The sequence below is a fragment of the Anarhichas minor genome, unplaced genomic scaffold (genome assembly GCF_050575085.1).
Source record: "Anarhichas minor isolate MPS153535 unplaced genomic scaffold, ASM5057508v1 ptg000071l, whole genome shotgun sequence".
Lineage (NCBI taxonomy): Eukaryota > Metazoa > Chordata > Actinopteri > Perciformes > Anarhichadidae > Anarhichas > Anarhichas minor.
Window position 1 is genome coordinate 2,389,224 of NW_027466517.1, and position 18,763 is coordinate 2,407,986.

General features: G+C 40.7%; 2 protein-coding genes across 2 annotated transcripts in view; one reads left to right on the plus strand and one right to left on the minus strand.

The window, feature by feature from the left end:
* Positions 1-7,745, plus strand: part of frem1b (Fras1 related extracellular matrix 1b) — a 44,711-nt gene extending 36,966 nt beyond the window's left edge. Inside the window, exons 24-35 of the mRNA XM_076079343.1 lie at positions 24-444; positions 3,129-3,330; positions 3,419-3,563; positions 4,030-4,159; positions 4,290-4,362; positions 4,600-4,749; positions 4,866-5,206; positions 5,440-5,484; positions 5,555-5,716; positions 5,924-6,042; positions 6,580-6,665; positions 7,419-7,745. Coding sequence (XP_075935458.1) covers positions 24-444; positions 3,129-3,330; positions 3,419-3,563; positions 4,030-4,159; positions 4,290-4,362; positions 4,600-4,749; positions 4,866-5,206; positions 5,440-5,484; positions 5,555-5,716; positions 5,924-6,042; positions 6,580-6,665; positions 7,419-7,612 — 2,068 coding nt within the window. The 3' untranslated portion in view covers positions 7,613-7,745. The remainder of the gene's footprint in view (positions 1-23; positions 445-3,128; positions 3,331-3,418; positions 3,564-4,029; positions 4,160-4,289; positions 4,363-4,599; positions 4,750-4,865; positions 5,207-5,439; positions 5,485-5,554; positions 5,717-5,923; positions 6,043-6,579; positions 6,666-7,418) is intronic.
* Positions 7,746-13,148: 5,403 nt separating this feature from the next.
* Positions 13,149-18,429, minus strand: LOC142935056 (sterile alpha motif domain-containing protein 9). The gene is made up of 3 exons (XM_076079147.1): positions 17,710-18,429; positions 17,267-17,546; positions 13,149-16,741 (listed from the first exon to the last, which is right to left on the minus strand). The coding sequence occupies exons 1-3, from the start codon at positions 18,427-18,429 to the stop codon at positions 13,149-13,151; spliced, it is 4,593 nt and encodes a 1,530-aa protein (XP_075935262.1).
* Positions 18,430-18,763: the final 334 nt, after the last annotated feature.

Genomic DNA, 18,763 nt, shown 5'->3' on the forward strand with positions numbered 1-18,763 from the left:
CAAACTGTCTTTGGTCTTCACAGTGTTGTCGTCACCAACGGCGACTCGACCAGCAGCGGCACCCTCCACTTCACCATCGAGCACGGCGACCGCATCCCGCCGACCCTCCACCACAACGAGGGCCTCCGGCTGCAGGACGGCGCCACGGAGACCGTCACCTCCGACAGGCTGCGGCTCACCGACCCCGACACCGCCGCCGCCAACCTGAGCTACGTCATCACGCAGCTGCCCCGCCACGGCAAACTGCTGCTGAGAGGAGTCCCACTGTCGCCGCCGCTGACGTTCGCCCAGACGGACGTGGATGACCTGAACCTGGCCTACCAACACGACCCTGGCAGCCCGGCGGACATTGACAGGTTCTACTTCCTGCCGACAGACGGGAACAACAGAGGATACCTTGAGTTCGGACAGCTGAGAGAAGAGCCGGCTGTCTTCAACATACAGGTGAGCAGAACACACAACAACACATCATACAGTATAGATTTCTATTTCCTCCAATCAGAACTCGGACTGTGTGCTATGCTGGAAGAAGTACTCAGATATTTTACTTATGTAAAAGTATTAATACCACACTGTAAAAAATACTTTAATTTAATTTAATTGTATTTAGTTCTATAGCATTATTTTATATTATATCATATCGTAATATATAATTGGATAATTATTAATATTAATGCATTTATGTGTTCATCACTTAAATATTGCAGCTGTTAAAGGTGGAGCTCATTTTAATTACTTGACATACTGCTAGGTATGGATCTGCAAAGTAACCAGAGGTATTGAATACATGTAGTAAAAAGTACAACATTTCCCTCTGACACGTATGGATCAGAAGTATATAGTATAGTATATAGTATATAGTACCTCACGCTGCTGAAGTACAGCGCTGTCAACTCTCCCAGGTGGAAAGACTGAAGTACACAGATAAATATTTGAAGCAGAGATGAGCCAAGACCCCCCCCCCCTAACCACATCACATGCTACCTGCTCCGAGATGGACACACACACACACACAGAGGCAGCCAGGTGGCTAACATGCTGGCCGGACCGAGTGTCCTTAGCCTCTGAGGGACTGGATGCTGTTTGTGAGTGTGTGTGTGGGATATGTACAGTAGTAGAGATTTTAGTGTGTGTGAGTATTTTAAGGCTTCATGAATATTTGACACAAACACAAACACGCACACACACACACACACACACACACACACACACACACACACACACACACAGGTCACAACTCTGGAGATAAAACAGCTTTTTATAGTAACTAAAATCAGAGAAGAAGAAAGAGAAATCAGTTTTTTTTGCCTTCTAACATTCATATTAACTACAGTTAGTCTGATAGAAACAGCAATACAAATCTTTTCAAGTGGAATTGAAGTAAAGGGCAAAGGTCAAAATTAAAGGTCTCACTGTTTGAGTCACAGACGGGTGAAATAGGCCATGATGGATGTGTTTATTTGTGTTAATATACTTTTAAATATGGGTGTTAATCGTTTGAAATTCTGTGATTATTACACTGTTGTTATATTTTAACTGCAACTGATTATTTTCATTATTGATTATTTATTCGTTTAGTTCATGAAATGGTGTGGAAGGTGATGTCATGAAATGTCTTGTTTTGTCCCTCCAACCGTCCAAAATCCAAATAAACTCTGTGTACTGTGATGTTAACAGTAGTGGGACGTAAATCAGTTTCCATGTGACCTTATACTTCCAGGCCACTACGTTTGTCTGACAGCTTTAGTTACTTTACATGTTCAGATTGTTTTCATGCAGAACATATACAAAGCGTTTATGAAATATGATGGTTTGTTATGAATGAAACTCCCCAACTGTTTCTCCGAGCACAGCCGAAACAATTAAAGTCGGTGAATCAATTAGTCGGATGACAGAAAGTTAATTGGCAACTATTTTGAAGGTTGATGTCCTTTTCCGCCTCCATTCCTCCTCCGCCTTCACTACTGCATTTAATTCATTCATTATATTATTTTAATGAAGTACATTTTCCTGATTGTACTTTTCCATGCAGGACTTCAACTTGTAACAAAGTATTTCTACAGTGTGGTAATTGTACTTTTAGTAGAGGATGAGTCCTTCCTCCACCACTGGATATAACATAAAGCACTTTATCTTTAGGTTTGCAAATGTTTGGCATGTTTCCTTTATTAATATTTGGGAGATTGGGGAAAAATATAACCAAGAACCAAAGAGGAAGGAAACGTAGAAACTTCAATCATATGGAAAGAAGATGTTTTTCACTCGATGCAAAGCTGATCGTTACACATGACAGGAGCGACACCCGGTGGCTGAAACGAAGAACTGCATCTCTGTCAGTCTCTATTCTTCTGGTGGCCTCTCGAGGTGGTCTCTGACTTCCTGTTACCAAACATCTGGCAGAGGGAGCTTTATTAGTATCTATATTTGTGTATTCATATAGCTGGTGGACAAAATAACAGGAACACGTTGAGTGATGGATTTACCTGTGGGGAGACTTTCTGCTCCTCTACATTTTGGAATCAAATGTTAGAGAAGTGATTACTTTGCGATCATATTTTAAGATAAGATAAGATGAGATGAAACTTTATTCATGCTGAGGGAAATTGTTGCTTAGCAGGTGCAGTACAAAGTGGGAAAGAGTGCAAATAAAAACAAAATATAAACATTAAATATTATCAATAAGGTAAACACCAAATGTACACAAATGTGCCAAAAGGTTAATGGTAAGGATCATCACAGGTTGATGGTAATTCTACATGTAACCTGAAAGTAGTTGGTGTCATGTACCATAGGCTCCTTATTGATTGCTTCTATGTATTTGTGTTTCAATTATTGTTTTTTTCTAATTTTATGCTGCGTTTCTTGTTATTACGTCATTACTTTCCACTTCTTCTATAAAACAAGATTAAACAAACAAAAATATCACAAAACAGGTCAAAAGAAACTTAATCTGCAAAGTTACCAATCATTTTATTAGCCAGATAAATGTACACAATCTAAAAGGACCAGAACCTCTGAATGAAAGTAAATATAACACAATAACGTGAGATTATCCACTCAGACGGTCAGATCTCCAGCGTTCTTCCTAATGTCTTTTTTTTTAATAAAAGTCTCCCGCTGTGGATCAGGTGGATCGCGTGGACAGGTTACCTCCCAGTCTGACCACCAGGCGCAGTCCCAGCACGGTGGTGGATCTGGGCGGCGGGCGTTACGGCATTCTCATCACTTCCAAACACCTGCAGGCCTCTGACCCCGACAGCCCCGCGGAGGAGCTGGAGTTCTCCATCACCAGGCCGCCGCACTTCGGCTACCTGGAGAACGCCCTCACAGGTGGGCTGTTAGTTCAAAGCCGCAGTGATCAATGTATTAGATGCAGATGCTGTTTGTTCAGTCAGATTAAAACTTCCTGTCCTAACAGGAGCTTACATCAAAGGTCGCTTCACCCAGCGGGACGTGGACCAGCGTGCAGTGGTGTTCGTCCTCCCGGCCGACATGGAGGTGACGGCCGACAGCTTCCTGTTCCGCCTCACCGACCCGGCAGGAAACACCATGCTGCCCGAAATGTAGGTTATTTTTAGAAGGAAAAGGATCCGAACTGATGGACAGGAACCGAAATGTGTTCATTTATTAGATGGGACTTGGTCCAGTCAGTGTCTGGCGGGATTTTAGGACCATTTTTTCTTTTTTAAATCCCCCCCTCCACAGGCTCCATAAATTAATTATATTGTTTTACCAACTGTAGTAGTTGATCACCTCTAATTAGACAAACATGATATGGTGTAAAAAGAAGTACTCTAAAACTCTTAAAGTAGCAACACAGTGTAGAAATACTCGGTTACATTCAAAACATTTGTAAAAATATTCATGTCAAAATATACTTAAAGTACCAAAAATAAAAATACTCATTATTTAGAAAAAAACATTATTGGATTATAATCATAAATGAGCTGGTAAATATATTATAGTATAGAGTAGCTCAAATACAGCAGTGTGTGGGTGTGTCTCAGTACATGAAGGATTCTCCTGCAGACTGGAGCTGTCCTGGTCCCGGGTGGAGCTGTCGGCGACCTGCTACAGAACCTGCGAGACCTCGGGGACGCTGCAGATCCAGATCCAGCGCAGCGGGAAGAGCGTCGACCCGGCGTACGTCGCCATCCAGGTACGTGTGTGGTGTCCTCTCTCCATCGTCTCCACACTCTGTGAGCTGCCGTTTGATTTTAAAAGTGCAGAGCGGATATTATCATAACTATGTTGATGAGTGCGTTCGTTTTACGTCCCCGTTTGCGAAGGTGGAGGAAGGATCGGCCAAACCCGGCAGGGACTTCACTCACAGCACAGCCGGTCTCATCCAGTTCGACCCAGGTATGAGTCTACTGGACTCTGTTCAGGTCCACTCTGCTTCATTTAACACAAGACACCGTCAGGGGAGTCTCTTGTTACAACATTTCAAAGCTGTGACGGACACGCAAACTCTCTCCTGTTAATCACCGGTGCAAAGAAACACTTTAAAAAGAAGAATTCTTTGAGCTCTGGTTACTTCTGCGATATCAAAAATACTATGATGATTTCTTTTTATTTCTCATCCCGTCTCTTATTTAGGAGTCCGTGTGAAAACCTGGAACATTTACCTGATAGATGACGGTCTGGAGGAAAACCACGAGACCTTCGCTGTCACCCTGAAAACCCCCAAAAACGCCGTCCTGGGACAGAGGACCTCCGCTAGTGTGGAAATCATCGACCCCAGAGGAGGTAAAGCATCATCAGGAGTCAGGGTTTTTAGTTTTTTTGCTTTATGGTAGTCTTCAGAAAGACTTACAAATTGGAAATATATTGCTAAGATACAAAGAAAGTCTGCTGTCTACTAGGACGGTGCGATCCAGACGACCTGAACGTAGAGGATGATGAGACGCGACTCCTACCTCTTCCTCCTCCTCCTTCTCCCAGACCGAAGGAGGAGGACGCCGTCACCGACATCGAGGCGGAGCTGCTGTGGGAGAACCAGCCTCACCCTCCCCGAGGCGACGTCCCAAACCGCCGGCCCTACCTGGACTACGGAGAGGGGGAACCACAGGACCAGCCCGCCCCCGACGGCTACAGCCACTTCCGCTACCACGGCAGGCAGCTGCCAGGGGCGGGCACTGGGAGCACTGGGAGCACTGGGACCACTGGGACCACTGGACACAGGGTCAGACACGGAGGACTGAAGGTGAGCGTTGTTTCCAGTAGCTTTTGCAAACGGAATTCGCTCTCTCGCACTGATTAAAAGATAATTACGGACAATTAAAAGTCTTATGAGGCTGATGCTGAAGAAGTTTCTTTAATTTTTATTATATATTGTATAGTGGGACAGCAGTGCATGCTGAATTGTTTAAATATGCTTACATTTATACATTTTCTGTACAAAGCTGACATTTTAGTGTTTTGACTACCGATGTTCAGGTCCATCAGTCCGGAGAGAGGAGGTCTGAGGAGAAGGTCTGGACGGTAAGACTCGCTCGTTTGTCTGCAGATTGATGAAAACACACAGTGCTAACATCTGCCTGGTTCTCCTCAGTTCCACAGTCTGACTCCTCTCCGGGTGGAGGAGCTGAAGCCGGGTGACGCCGGGTGGAGCTGGTCGCCTCGCGGTCGCCCCCCGCAGGACCTCCCAGTCGGAGAGCCTCCTCAGATGGATCATCCGGAACCCAGACACCAACCAGAGCTACGCCAGCGCAAGGTGCAAACACACACCTCATTTCAGTTTTCCTTGTGAAGCATGAATGCCAAAGACAGCTGCTCAAAATCTACATACATCTCCAAGAGTTTATACATTTTGAATTATATTTACACATGTTTTTCCCTCCTGTATAAGTTGTATAAGCCAGGCTGACTTGTTAACAATCAGAGTCAATGTGAAAATGTTGTGATCATCCTCTTTTTCCAGACGGGGAAGGCGATCAGCAGCTCCTGTCCTGACGGTTGGACTCACTACAGGAGACGCTGCTACATCGTCAGCTCGTCCGTGGCCAGCTGGGCCAGCGCCGAGAGGAGCTGCTCTGTGCTGTAAATAACACAAATGTTTTATTTATTTTCTAACCTCAAAGGATAACTATTTTTTTTAATAACTATTTTTTTTTAACTGTAGCTTGGGTCTCATCGCCAGAGTTTTCTCCATCATTTCTATTTGTTATGATAAAATAAAATACAATTTTAGATGAGAAAATGACGGACTTAGTTCATATTTTATCAAGTTTATTTATAAAAATATGGCGTGATCTTAAGAGATGATAGTGTGCAGGATTCTGAGGTTCAACACAAACTTTCCGCTCTCACTGTGTTCTTCTGCTGAGCAGGTCGTTTTCAGTGGCTTTTACAGATTTTTCTCTCAGAAACAATGCTATGAAAGCGGTGAGAGTGAACCAGAACAAGTCGTGGGCCTAGACAGCTAAACAGCTGGAAACGGTTTAATCTGTTGTAATGCTTCTTGTAAATTTAAGCCCAAACCTGAGTTAAGGTGCCTGCACATGCATCAAGTTCCAGTTTATTTAAGTTGTATCATCACAGCTGTATGTGTGTCTGACCCTTCACATTGTGTGGCAGGTTTAACAGCAGCCTGACCAGCGTGCGGTCCAGAAGAGACATGGCCTGGCTGTGGAAGTTCTCAGGGAGGAAGCCATTTTGGATCGGTGAGTGGCTGCTTTCATCACAGCATGCTGAAAGCTTGATTTACAGATCCAACTGTCAGATTATTTCCTAATTTTAAAACAACGGGCGTCATGCAAGAACCGCTTGTATGAACAGATTTGTTTTTAAAGGTACACTGCATAGCATTGTTGGTCGCTGCTTCTAAAAAAAACAGGCGGCAACATTTTGTTGTGCAGAGTGAAGCCGATGCTGAAGTGTCTTAAAACTTGCATTCTCTCTACTGACCATCAGGGGGCGACTCCTCTGGTTGTATAGAAGTCTATGAGAAAATGACTCTACTTCTCTCTTGATTTATTACCTCAGTAAACATTGTAAACATGAGTTTATGGTCTCAATCTCTAGTTTCAAGTCTTCTTCAATACAGCATGATGTTCATTTAGTAAATTATGGTCCATTTAGAGTCAAACTGACCATAAATACGTATACGGTGTCTGTACGTCACTCCTCCGTTCATTGGTTGCGAAAAAAACAACATGGCGACAGCTGTAATCCAAGATGGCGTCGGTGAAATCGCCGAACTCGAGGCTTCATTACGTCAGTCCACAATCCAATGGATGACGCCACAATGACTACGTCCACTTCCTATATACATATATATGGTAAAAACACACAGGATTAAAATTTGGCAAGCAAACCTCAGACGTAAACGTAAAACAGATTTAGGATGAGAACATTATAGTGTTGCATGTCTGAATCCTGGTGAGTAATTGTTGCTTACTCTGCATGTTTCTCAGGTCTGTCTGGAGGTTCGGGTCGCTGGATGTGGGCTGACGGTCGGACGCTGTCCTTCTCCAGACTGAGGGGGTCCGACTCCGGTGTCGGCTCTGACTGTGTGCTGGTTGAAAACCCCAGAAACTGGATCTCTACAGGCTGCTCCCCCGAAACTCAACACACATTCATCTGTTCATCGACAGCTCACACTCACTGAGAGACATATTTACCGCTACCGTCATAACAACCTCTGTGAACATGTTAAAGTTATATTTAATGATATGTAATGATGCTGCTCTGTACATTAGTTTTAATATTTTTTTCATAATAAAGATCGCTGCACAAACCGATGTATGGGTCTTTGAATTTTAGATGCAGATCAGCAGTTTGATCTGTTTCAAAGACTTTACTCAAGTACTGTACTAAAGTATACATTTAAGGGTACTTGTACTTTACTTGAGTATTTTCTTTTCATACCACTTTATACTTCTCTTCCACTACATCTAGGGAAATATTGTACTTTTTTCTTCACTACATTCATTTGACAGCTTTAATTACTTTACAAACTAAGATTTCGTGCACACAAAACAAAACTTTACCAGTTTACACAAGTACAGTTGGAACATTTAGTCGATTAATCAATTAGACGATTGCCATGAAATTAAATGTGATTTTTCATGCATAAACATTTCAGCTGTGCAAATTTTAAGATTTGTGTTTTTTCCTTTCAATAATGTTAATAATCGCAATGTATTAGTAATAATGTTGAGGTCTGGACTGTCGGTTGGACTAAACAAACATTGTCAAGGTGTCACTTTGGGCTCTGGGTAACTGTGATGACATTCCTCACTATTCTAACAAACCACACAATCAATCGATTAACGGAGAAAATAATCAGCAGATTGATCCATAATGAAAATAATCAATAGTTAATAATCAAAATGAGCTCCACCTTAAACATCTACCAGAGTAAAATCCTACTTTTACATGAATGCATGAGTAATATATAAGCTGATGATAATAAGATTTAATAGTGTAACAGTCACAGGGGGCATTTCTCAGCATTGAGTACTTTTTCACCTTATGGTGTTAGAACTTTAACTTAAGATAAGGATCTGAGTACTTCCTCCACCACTGCTTTCAAATCTAGCTTTTAGCATAAAACAGATGTAACTCCGCCTATATTCTCAACTACATGTCTTTTTTTCTTGTGTAATGATAAATGCCACCAGTCTTTGGAGAATAAACTGGATGACTGGTAATTATTTATTAAATTTTTTTATTGACCTGTTGGTTCTGAAGTGGTTTGTTTTTCAGGATAATTTACATTTGAAATGATGCTTTGAGGGAAGTTTTTTTAATCTGATGAATTAATCTCGTTTCTCTCCACAGGATTTGTCAATGTCATCATTTATAGAATAATCTGTGGAGTTTCAGTCTGCAGTATATTTCTTTCTAGTTTTCCTTCACTTAATTTACTTTCTAAAAGTCTTTTAGATGAGCCAGAGAATAGATACGAGCTGAGAAGGTTGAGTTTGAATGGAAAGTCTATTGTATGTACTATGTGCATCAGATGAACTTACATCTTTATGAAACCAGCCTGAATGTAGTGTGAAACAATCAGCAGAGGGCAGCACAACAGCACAGACACTCAATTCCAGTAAGGCCGGACCCGATATCAACACAAACAAAATTTTAAATTGTGCAACAAAATTATAAACAAATGATTATGATTTTGCTTCTATGCCCAAAAGCTGGTCCATTTTTTGTGATTGGCTAAAAGAAGAAACCACTTTCATCCTGGTGATATATTTTTTTATTTTTATGAAGCTTAAGTTTTTATTAAAAAGCCACTTCAATGCTACAAAGTCTTCACCATTAACAAACATGTTTTTGATTTATTCTACCTCCACCTACGCTCCACCCGCAAACATACGTCTTCATGTTTTCTAACAGAAAAGGGGTTCATATGCAAGGAGGCTGCACTAATGAGTTGCCAAAAAAACATCAGTTTTTCACGGTCAGCATGTTTTTTGTTGACGCTTGGCGTTGTGTACCTGGAATGCTGGTATGTCCTTCGCAGGGGGCGTTTCTAGGATTCAAAGAAAGGGGGGGCTTAGCCCCAAGGGGAGTGGCATGTTGGCAATTTTTTTTGGGGCCCATTTGGGGCCGTGGATATTCCATTATTTCAGACAGTTCATAGATTGGTTCAATCAGAAAGAGTGTGATTTTGCTCTGTAGTTTTGCTTGCATTCAGTATATGATAACACAAGAGACAGAATTTCAGGGTCATAGCGAAATTTGACAACACAAATATGAACTTTTCTCAAATAAAGAGAGAAATAATTTTCTACTTGTAAAGGAAAGACGGATAAACTAGCTTTCATATCCACGTCACTCCCAAATCCTAATTCTTAAAGGGACCGCACACAATGGATGGAGAATGGACCTGACAGTGTCAACTTTATATCGTTAAGTATGATGATAGGCTGTTGGATTGTAATTTGAAGGGGGAGAAAACATACAAACCAGAACGCACGCACATATGTAGCATGTTAGTTATAAATAACTTGTCCATGTGAGAAATAATAGTTTAATTTAATGACATCACCAAAAACAAAATAATATATATATATATATATTTTTTTTTTAAAGCCAATAATGCCAAATTATTTGGGGGGGCTGAAGAACATTTTAGGGGGGCTTCAGCCCCCCCTAAAATGACACCCCTGGTCCTTCGCATATGTTAACAACCGCTCATCTGATCTACTTAACACTTGGCAGGTGTATTAATGGGGACCCAAGAGAGTGCAGTTGGTGCAATTTGGAAATGAGACACGTTCGATATTAATGCATTTTGAATAAACAAGCCCCCCAAACAGGCCCCTGCGGACTGGGGCTTCAGGGCTCTGCAGGGTTCCCTTACTGGATGCTGTATAAATCGTTGCAAACAGACTCTTCTTTACTTCCCTGGAGTCAACGCGAGCAGATAGTCAACTAGAAGCAGCCTCGAACCAGAGCGTGGTTGCAGCCTATGCAGGTTTAATGGATGGAATAGAATAGAATGATAAAATGTTTGCCATGGGTCCTAATTTAAAGTATCACACTCTCAGGGAGGTAGGGACAATCTCATTTTCAAGGTGACAGACAGATGTAGCAGACACAGATTTTCTCATGTGCTCTATTTCCGTTTTTACATAATATGCAAATTAACTGTAACTTTCCTAAAATTGTAATATTTTCTTTTCTTCTTCAGATTAAATTAATCAAACAACTAATAATGTTTTGAGAAGAGATATGTTCACATATTGCTATGATGGTCGTTTCTCACAGTAATGAATAACTTAGTATGTCAGACAAGTCCTACGAGTCCTACAAGTCACCAGATACAGGGCGTAGTTGTCCCTCCGCTTTGTGTCATGGCGAACAATGCCCCATAGCTGTAAAATAACCACAACATACCACAGCCTGTTGTGCACTGTTGCTTAGTTTTTCAAGTTCCACATGTTTGAACAAGAAAAGAGGCTCAGTCTGTCACGATCAGGCTTTGCCTTCTGTGTTCTGTGTGTCTTTGTGTAGCTTCACCCTCCTCACTCTACCTGTCAGTCACTCCCTCAGCATCAGCATCAGCCTAACTCCCTTCACCTGCCTCTGATCACTAATCAAGCACTCCCTCCTCATCAGCACAACTCCCCTCACCTGTTCAAGCCACTTTATAAACCCCTGCCTCTCAGTCACTCACTGCCAGATCATTGTCATGTCTACCTGCCCGTTTGCCTTGTCCTGTGCCCGTTTCGCCGTCTGCCTGCCTTGTCTCAGTTCTGCTGGATTTTCCCCTTGTCTCTTGTCTCGTCCGTGGATTCACTGTGTTCCTGTAAGTTCATGTTCTGATTTAAGTGTTCATTAAATTCCCACTTCACTCTACTTCTGGTCTGGTCTGCGTTTGAGTCCACCATCATGCCCCGTGATACAGTTACTTGTTACTACACAAAGCCAAGACGGTAGCTATTTGGTGAGTACAAAGTTACAATAACCGATTTGAAAAACTGACAAACGGGATAAACCTGATCCCACCTGCAGCAGAGAAAAGATTTCTCAAAGTATTTATCTTAGATCCAGTAAGAGGTAAGCATTTGTTTGGCGTTATAATAAATATAGACAATTTCATAATTTTTCAAAGGCCTGAAATCTGTAAAATTGATTTCAGGACATTGAACAGCTGTAGACGGCTCACAGAGATACACAGGTTGACACATTTAAGCTGCTATAAAGTGTCACTAATTTCATACCACACATGTATACAGAGTGACGGTTACAATGATTAACAATTAAGACAATACTGTAAATAAGATATATTTTTTATTGCATAGTTTAGGATTATACATGCATATCAGTGGCATGTCCAGACTCTTTTGACAGTAGTGGCTGAAGTTGGGCACTGACTCAAGCAGTAATGTGGCATGAAGTACATTTGTGCTCACACACACGTCAAATAACATTAATTTATAATTGTAATACTCATATCTACAATATTTACTTACATTACAGTATCTTACAGCAACAACATACACATGGATGTCCCGCCTCTGAAAGGGCAAACAGCAAATCATAGTTTAGTATTATGGGTTGTGTGGTCACACCCCGGATACATTTACAGTTCACAAACCATTTCTGGCAAAATCCTGTCCTTACAGAAAACCACCAACAACCACATTTGTCACACAAGATTAATTTCATGGTAACTTGTTCAATAATGTTTATAAAGGTGTTATAAGGTACAGTCAAACAAAACTACAAAAATGATTGAGGGCTAGATCAATGGTTCTCAGCTGGGTTTTCTATTTCTTTGAGAAAATGAGCAAGAGTTTATTTTCACTGTTTTGTGCTTGTGTTGCACTTGTTTGTACAAAAATGAGCTACGCTTACATTTAGCAAATGAGTCGCATCCGCAAGAGACATAAAAAAACTCTTCAGAAAGTGGATGATAAATGTAAATAAAAGATAAGATGCATAAAAAGAATATAATTAACAGTACATATGCAGCTATATATGAGCTACAGGATACTTAACCCTGTTATCTGTCTGATTATAAAACACTCATGGGCTTTTATGAGGTGTGTTTAAAAGTCCATCACAGTGACTCACTGGCTGCCACACATATTTCTCAAAAGGTACAGTTCATTAGTCAGCTGTTTGTACAAAAATGAGCTCAGCTTAACTTCTGTATTATGATATTTGCACTTTCAAATAAATGAATAGGAGATAGTTTGGCAAATATGCCACATCTGCAAGAGACAACAAAAACAAAACAACAAATACTCCTCAAAAGATGGATAACACATGTTAATAAAAGATTAGATTTCATAAAAAGAATATAAAAACGAACAGTATATACTGTATGCAGCTGTATTGAGCTACAGGATTTCCATTTAACACGGCAATGTGTCTCATTATCAAATGCTCATGAGATGTGTTTGAAATTCCGATGAGAAGTCCGAGGAGATGTAAAGGAATCTTCTTATTGTCATTCAATAAGTGAGCTTAAAGATCGGACAGAGATGTGAACTTTTTTCACATCTGTACTCCTTCTGTTCCGCAGAAGGAGTACAGTTTTTGAGAGGTAAAGGCTGAGGAGAAGAGACGGATTCAGTTCCATTCACATGGACTTTGATCAGTTCACAGATTTTTTTCTCACTGTACAGTTAGTTCATGTCTTTGCACTTCCGATGCAGTTGTTTGTACAATCAGCTACCCTAGTTTCCATACTGGATATCATATGCCAGGGGTCCATTAATAGCAAAACCAAGGTAGAAAGTAACCTTTTCTGTGCTCGCACCACTTCTTATACCAGCAATGAAAGCTGGACGCACAGGGATTTTCACTTTGCCATAATTGGCAAACACCTCTCCTTGTTCAGTGGTTCCACTGACTCGGTGAAGGCGGTTGATAATTGCTTCTTTTTTAAATATATCTCCATTCCGCCACAGTTGAGCCAAGTCGTCACGGCACATCCCAAAATTATTATCTAGTTGGCGTTTAGAAACAAGCCTCTTGAGTCCCTCTCCTTTCCCCAGGTAGAGGTGGGCAATAGTGTTTCTTATTCGAAATGAGAAAATCGGGCGTTTCGATTTTCGAATTGCTCTCACATATGTCTCAATTGCTGTGTTTTCCTGCCGAGGACTTGGCCAGAGTAACAGCAGAGCCAGGTAGTATGGATCTGGGTAGGGATACTGAAGTCCTACTTCTTGGAGAGTTTTCAAAAGTAGATCAGAGAGGTAGCGGTAACTCTTTACATGTTTAGATTGTCGTTTCAAAAGGTAAAGAACTATGTTTGACAAAATGTAATTGATCGTTTCCTTTGTCTTTTGTTTTTGTTGCAAAAATGCATAGCATTCTGTGATCCTCTCAATCTCTTTGGCATTGTCCAAATGTTGAAGAATTCCTGCAAATGTATCTGCATTATGCTGTTCAAGAAACGATCTTCGTTCTTCAATATCGATTTCCAAATTGAGACGAGGATTGCATTGTCGTTCGTTTTTCATTTCTTCTGAAGTTGTGCAAAAAAGAGCTACATACTTTTTAAAAAGAACACTGACACTTTCACGAAAATCTGATTTAGAAGTGTTTGCTTTTATATTTGTGAAGTAAAAGACAAGATGTTCGAAAATTTCTTTTACTTCAGTTTTTAAACTCTGGAGAAACTGCTCGCGTTCTTTGATGATCTCCACATATCTGTTGTTGATGTCATTGTCCTCCTTATGCACACTGGTGATTGAGATTGATTTTTTCAGAAAACTCTGCAAATACCTCTTCTTCATTGGGTCACTTTCCTCAAAGAACGGCAATCTGCTCAATATCTCAAAGACCAGGAAGGCAATATCCAGCACACCCACATAGCCAGAAACATTATATGACTTTCTGGGGTAGTCTTCTGACTTATCATCAGCAGCTTCTGTCTCAGGTTCGTCCTCTTCATTTGCCAGCTCTTGAGCACTTTTAAATGCTGCGATAGCATCATTTGCAATTTGAATGTTAGTGTTTAAGTCTTCTGGATTGCGGGATGTCTCCTGCTTTTCTCTGTGGTTGTTAGATTTTAAATTACTTTTGTGAATCTGCCCAATTGTATCAAATGTGTAGGGGTGTTGTTTGATGTTCTTGGCCTTTTCAGCCCATTGCAGAGCCTCCGGGAAGTCACTCTCCTTGATGTACAGATATCTCGCCAGTGCCTGAGGAATAGATGCACTTGTCACCAACCTGGACGATGCTTTCACAAAGATTTCTTGGACAGTTTGTCTCCCTTGATCTTTGTGGATTTTGCCTATGAGAGAAGAAAATGGTTCTCTCTCATCTCCAGCTTTCTTGCGCTGCCTTTCAATCAACATTTGTTGAATTGAGCGCATGAAACTGTGTTTGACAACTCCAACACTGAAGAACAGATCACAGTGAAGCATCTCCATAGTGATATCACTTACTCTTAAAGAGTAGCTTCTCTCCAACTCTTCCAGACACGCAGATGCTATGGAGTGATGAAGGATTCGGATTCCTTTGTATCCTCCCAAGTCTTCAACTGTGTCAATAATGAGGAAGTTTGAATAGGGCTCCATTCTGCCCATTACGCTGTCCCCACTCCAATGTATCATTTTCATCCCCAAAAAGTCTTGACAGAGGGAGAGAGAGATTTCAGATTCTGGCACATAGGTGTTAAGTAACGCTAGGAAGGCAAACAGGTTGGCCTTCTTTGAGCTGTAATCAAAATTCTCCAACATGTTACGAGCAAGATCCTTGATGTATTTCTTGTCAAAATTGCTCTTCATGATCATGAAGCTGTAAAAGTTTTCAGGTTTTTCATGAGTTTCTTTAAGCTCTCTGAGTTTTTTTTCAAACTCCTTCTGTTCTTCTTGTTTCAATGAAGCAGTTATGAATTGACTTGGTCCTGTGTTGTGCTGTTTGTATTGCTCCTGTGGGCTATGGGAACGAACACAGTTAAGGATGATGACTTTGCAGTTTGGTGCGTCACCCACATTCATGTTTAAGCCATACTCTACTGCTTTATGTATGAAGTTCACCAGTTCGTGAGGATTCTCAGTTTCTTTTGAATCATCGACTAACAGTAAAACTGGAGATGGTTTCTCACTTTCAAGTTTCATGAGCGTACTGACTTGAATGGCAACTTCTTTCTTTGACAGTGTGTTGTCTTTCAGCACAGCACACCTGAACTCTTGACGGAGATCCCACATCACATGCATTGCTAGAGTGGTACCTCCACAGCCTGGATGGTGAAACAGATTGAGTAGAGCACACATGTTTTTGGAATCCTTCAACTGAGACCTAATCATCTTCTTCACATTTTCATACTTGTCCCGTTTAACAAATGGCTTCTCTTTGTCTTTGTCACAGAAGTAGAAGTTCCACCATTTCACTTTGCCTCCTTTGTAGAATTCCTCCTCAACTCTGATTCTGTGGTCATGAAACTCTGAACTGTTTTCATCAATTGTTTTTTCACACTGATTCAGACACAAAATATCCAGAGCTGTTAATAAGTCTTCATCCTTCTGCTTTAGAACAACAAAACTAGAACCAGAAGAGGGAAGCAACCTTTCAGACGACTGATTGAATGGTCCCAGTGCCATTATGGTTCCATTGACCTCACTGAGGGTCAGCTCATATATAGATAGTGGGTCAATGTCAGAGTCACACTTTTCTTGTACAAGCTCGCGCCATTTTTCATAAATGCCCTGAGATTCACAAATATTAATGATACTTTCCTCTTTTGTTTGTTTTATGAAAGACTTGTAGATGTCAAATATTGGGTCTTTCTCAGTGTGCACAGGTGAAAGTAAGAGGAAAATGATGAGACTTCCTCCGCTTAAAAGAACTTCAGGGTTGGAAATGAATGAAACCAATTGCTCTACATCTTTGCAAGATTTCCTAAGCCAGTTCCTATAGTCTAACTCCTTGTTTGAGTCACCGTCAAGGTCATGTCTGCCATTGCAAAAGACCCAGCTGGTCTGTTTGTAGAGGTTAAGACTCTTTCTCACTGATTCAGTTTCTCCTTGATACTGTGATGGTGTATGCAGATTGGCCACCCTTGACTCTCTGTAGGAATGACACAGTCCACCCGGAGCAACAGAGTTGGGGTCAAAGTCCAACACACAAAAGAGTTTCAGCTTATTTAAAAACTGAAGGTACTGCACTTGTTCTTGACTGCTCTTGTTGACAACAACAATAAAATGGTTATAGTTGTCCAGTGAGTTCCCACCACAAGTTAACAAATTCTTAAGTTTGTCACCCTGGTTAGCTTCTTTCTTCAAAACGTCTTTTGAAAGACTCTTCTGTTCCAGTGCACCTGTATGAACAGTAAAGTAAATGCATTTTTGAGTAAAAGAAGACACTCACAAAACAACATCTTAGGGGCTGGTTTTGTTAATGTCACCAAATCCAATGAAAAAAGTAAAACCACTGTGTATTGTTTTGTGACTTTTCTACCCTGTCTGAGTCAACCCTGGTTAAGATGTAAAACTTTAAAATCACTTCACAGATGTATATAGTTTCATTTTATTTTAAACAGTAATTTTCTAAAACTCTGGTCAATATATTTTTTTATCAAAAGAACAGAAAGAAATAGTGCATTTGTTGGGGACTATTTTAATCCACATTTGGTGCTCTTGTGAGTATTTGTGGCAGCAGGACGGTGTGTATGGAGTGAGTCAAAATAAACTACAGTGTGTGTTCATGGTGATGAAGGAACATGTCTAGTATAGAAAACATTACAAAATAATGCAGACTATCAGCAGAATACAAAAACAATGTATTTTCAAATTAATGCAACTTCCCAGATTGAATACATATTTGTACATATTGGTTGTCTTACCCGTGTTCTTTTCCAGCTCATGAGCAAGTTCCCATTGATTGATTTCTTTCAGAATGGCTATTGTGACCTGTAAAGCCCCCTTGCTTCCATAGTGGTCAGTCATTAATGTAGTGGTGTCCATGGTGTCCTTGCCCTCCAGTTTACCTCGAGGAATACGTTCATGCTCAGGTGCACCATATTCTTGTAAGTGGAACTGAAAGTCTTTTAGGTCAGCTTCATAGAGGTTGGCTAGGGTTTTCTGGATCTCCACAGTGATCTTCTGTGGTCTGTGGTCTGTGGTCTGCAGGAAGAAACAGAAGTAAATATTTAGTGTAAAAACTTTACAACGTAATCACTGTCCATACTTGATAAAAATCCTGAAAGTTTGATATATTTGTTTGCACTAACAAAAGGCTCTATACATGCTGGATGTAATAATTAATATGACAAAACAGAGATTTTACCACAATAGCTCCTTTTCTCCTGGCCCCTAAGTCCTGTGGCTTTGGCTGCTGAATTCCCTCCTTCTCTGAAACTTTTTGGAATGGTAGCTGAGCCTTTTCAGATTCCCTTTTCACCATTTTGTCTGTTTTTGATTCAGTTTTGTAATATAAATTTGGTTGTTTGATTGCTAGGGCCTGAGCCAGACCCAGTTCAGGTTGAGTGGGTTTTGGAGATTCTTTTTGGTCTGTGGTGGTGTGAAGGATTGGTTGCAGTGTTGGCTCTGGTTTATTGTGCAGCTGACGGAGTTCTGCCAGAATCTTCACAGCAGGACCATTTTTCAAATCCAGTTCTAGAAAATCCTGCTTTTTGAAGCAAACAAGGCAATCTCCAGACACATCTTCCTCTTGGAGTCGTTCTGCATATTTCCTATCTACCTTAACATGCTGCAGTAACCACTGGTTCACTTCCTCCTTTGTCCAGTTTTTCACATATGGTGGGAACTGTGATTCATGTTGTGATCCTTCTTTCAGACTTTCTAGGTAAAATTTGATTTTTACAGCAGGACCATGATTTATTCCCAAGTCCAATATGTCTTTCTTTTCAAAGAAAACAAAACTGTCTCCAGACACGTCCTCTTCACAGAATTTGTCGGCATAAGTCTCCTGAACTTTGACCACTGTCATCAGCCACTGGTGGACGTCTTCCTTGGTCCATTTTTCAATTGTGGGAGGCAGCTCCATTGTTGAGCGTCTCATTTCGGATCAACCTAAAGTGAGTTGAGTAAAAGATAAAAAGAATTAAATAATAGTCAGGAATGTAGTGAATGATGATGGAAAGATGATAAAAACTGAAATGGGATAATGACAATGATAAAAAAAACTTTAATCTTAAAATTTTGACAAACTTCTCCCAGAAACTACTTTTAGGACCCCTAGGTCACTAAGAGGTTGGACCCTCAATTTACCATGTGCCTCGATAAACTCAGAGATAAGACACTGCAACTTGGGGTCAATCTTGACACTCAAACCAATTTATGAAGTATAAGACCCCCATAAGAACAGAGTCTACAAGGTT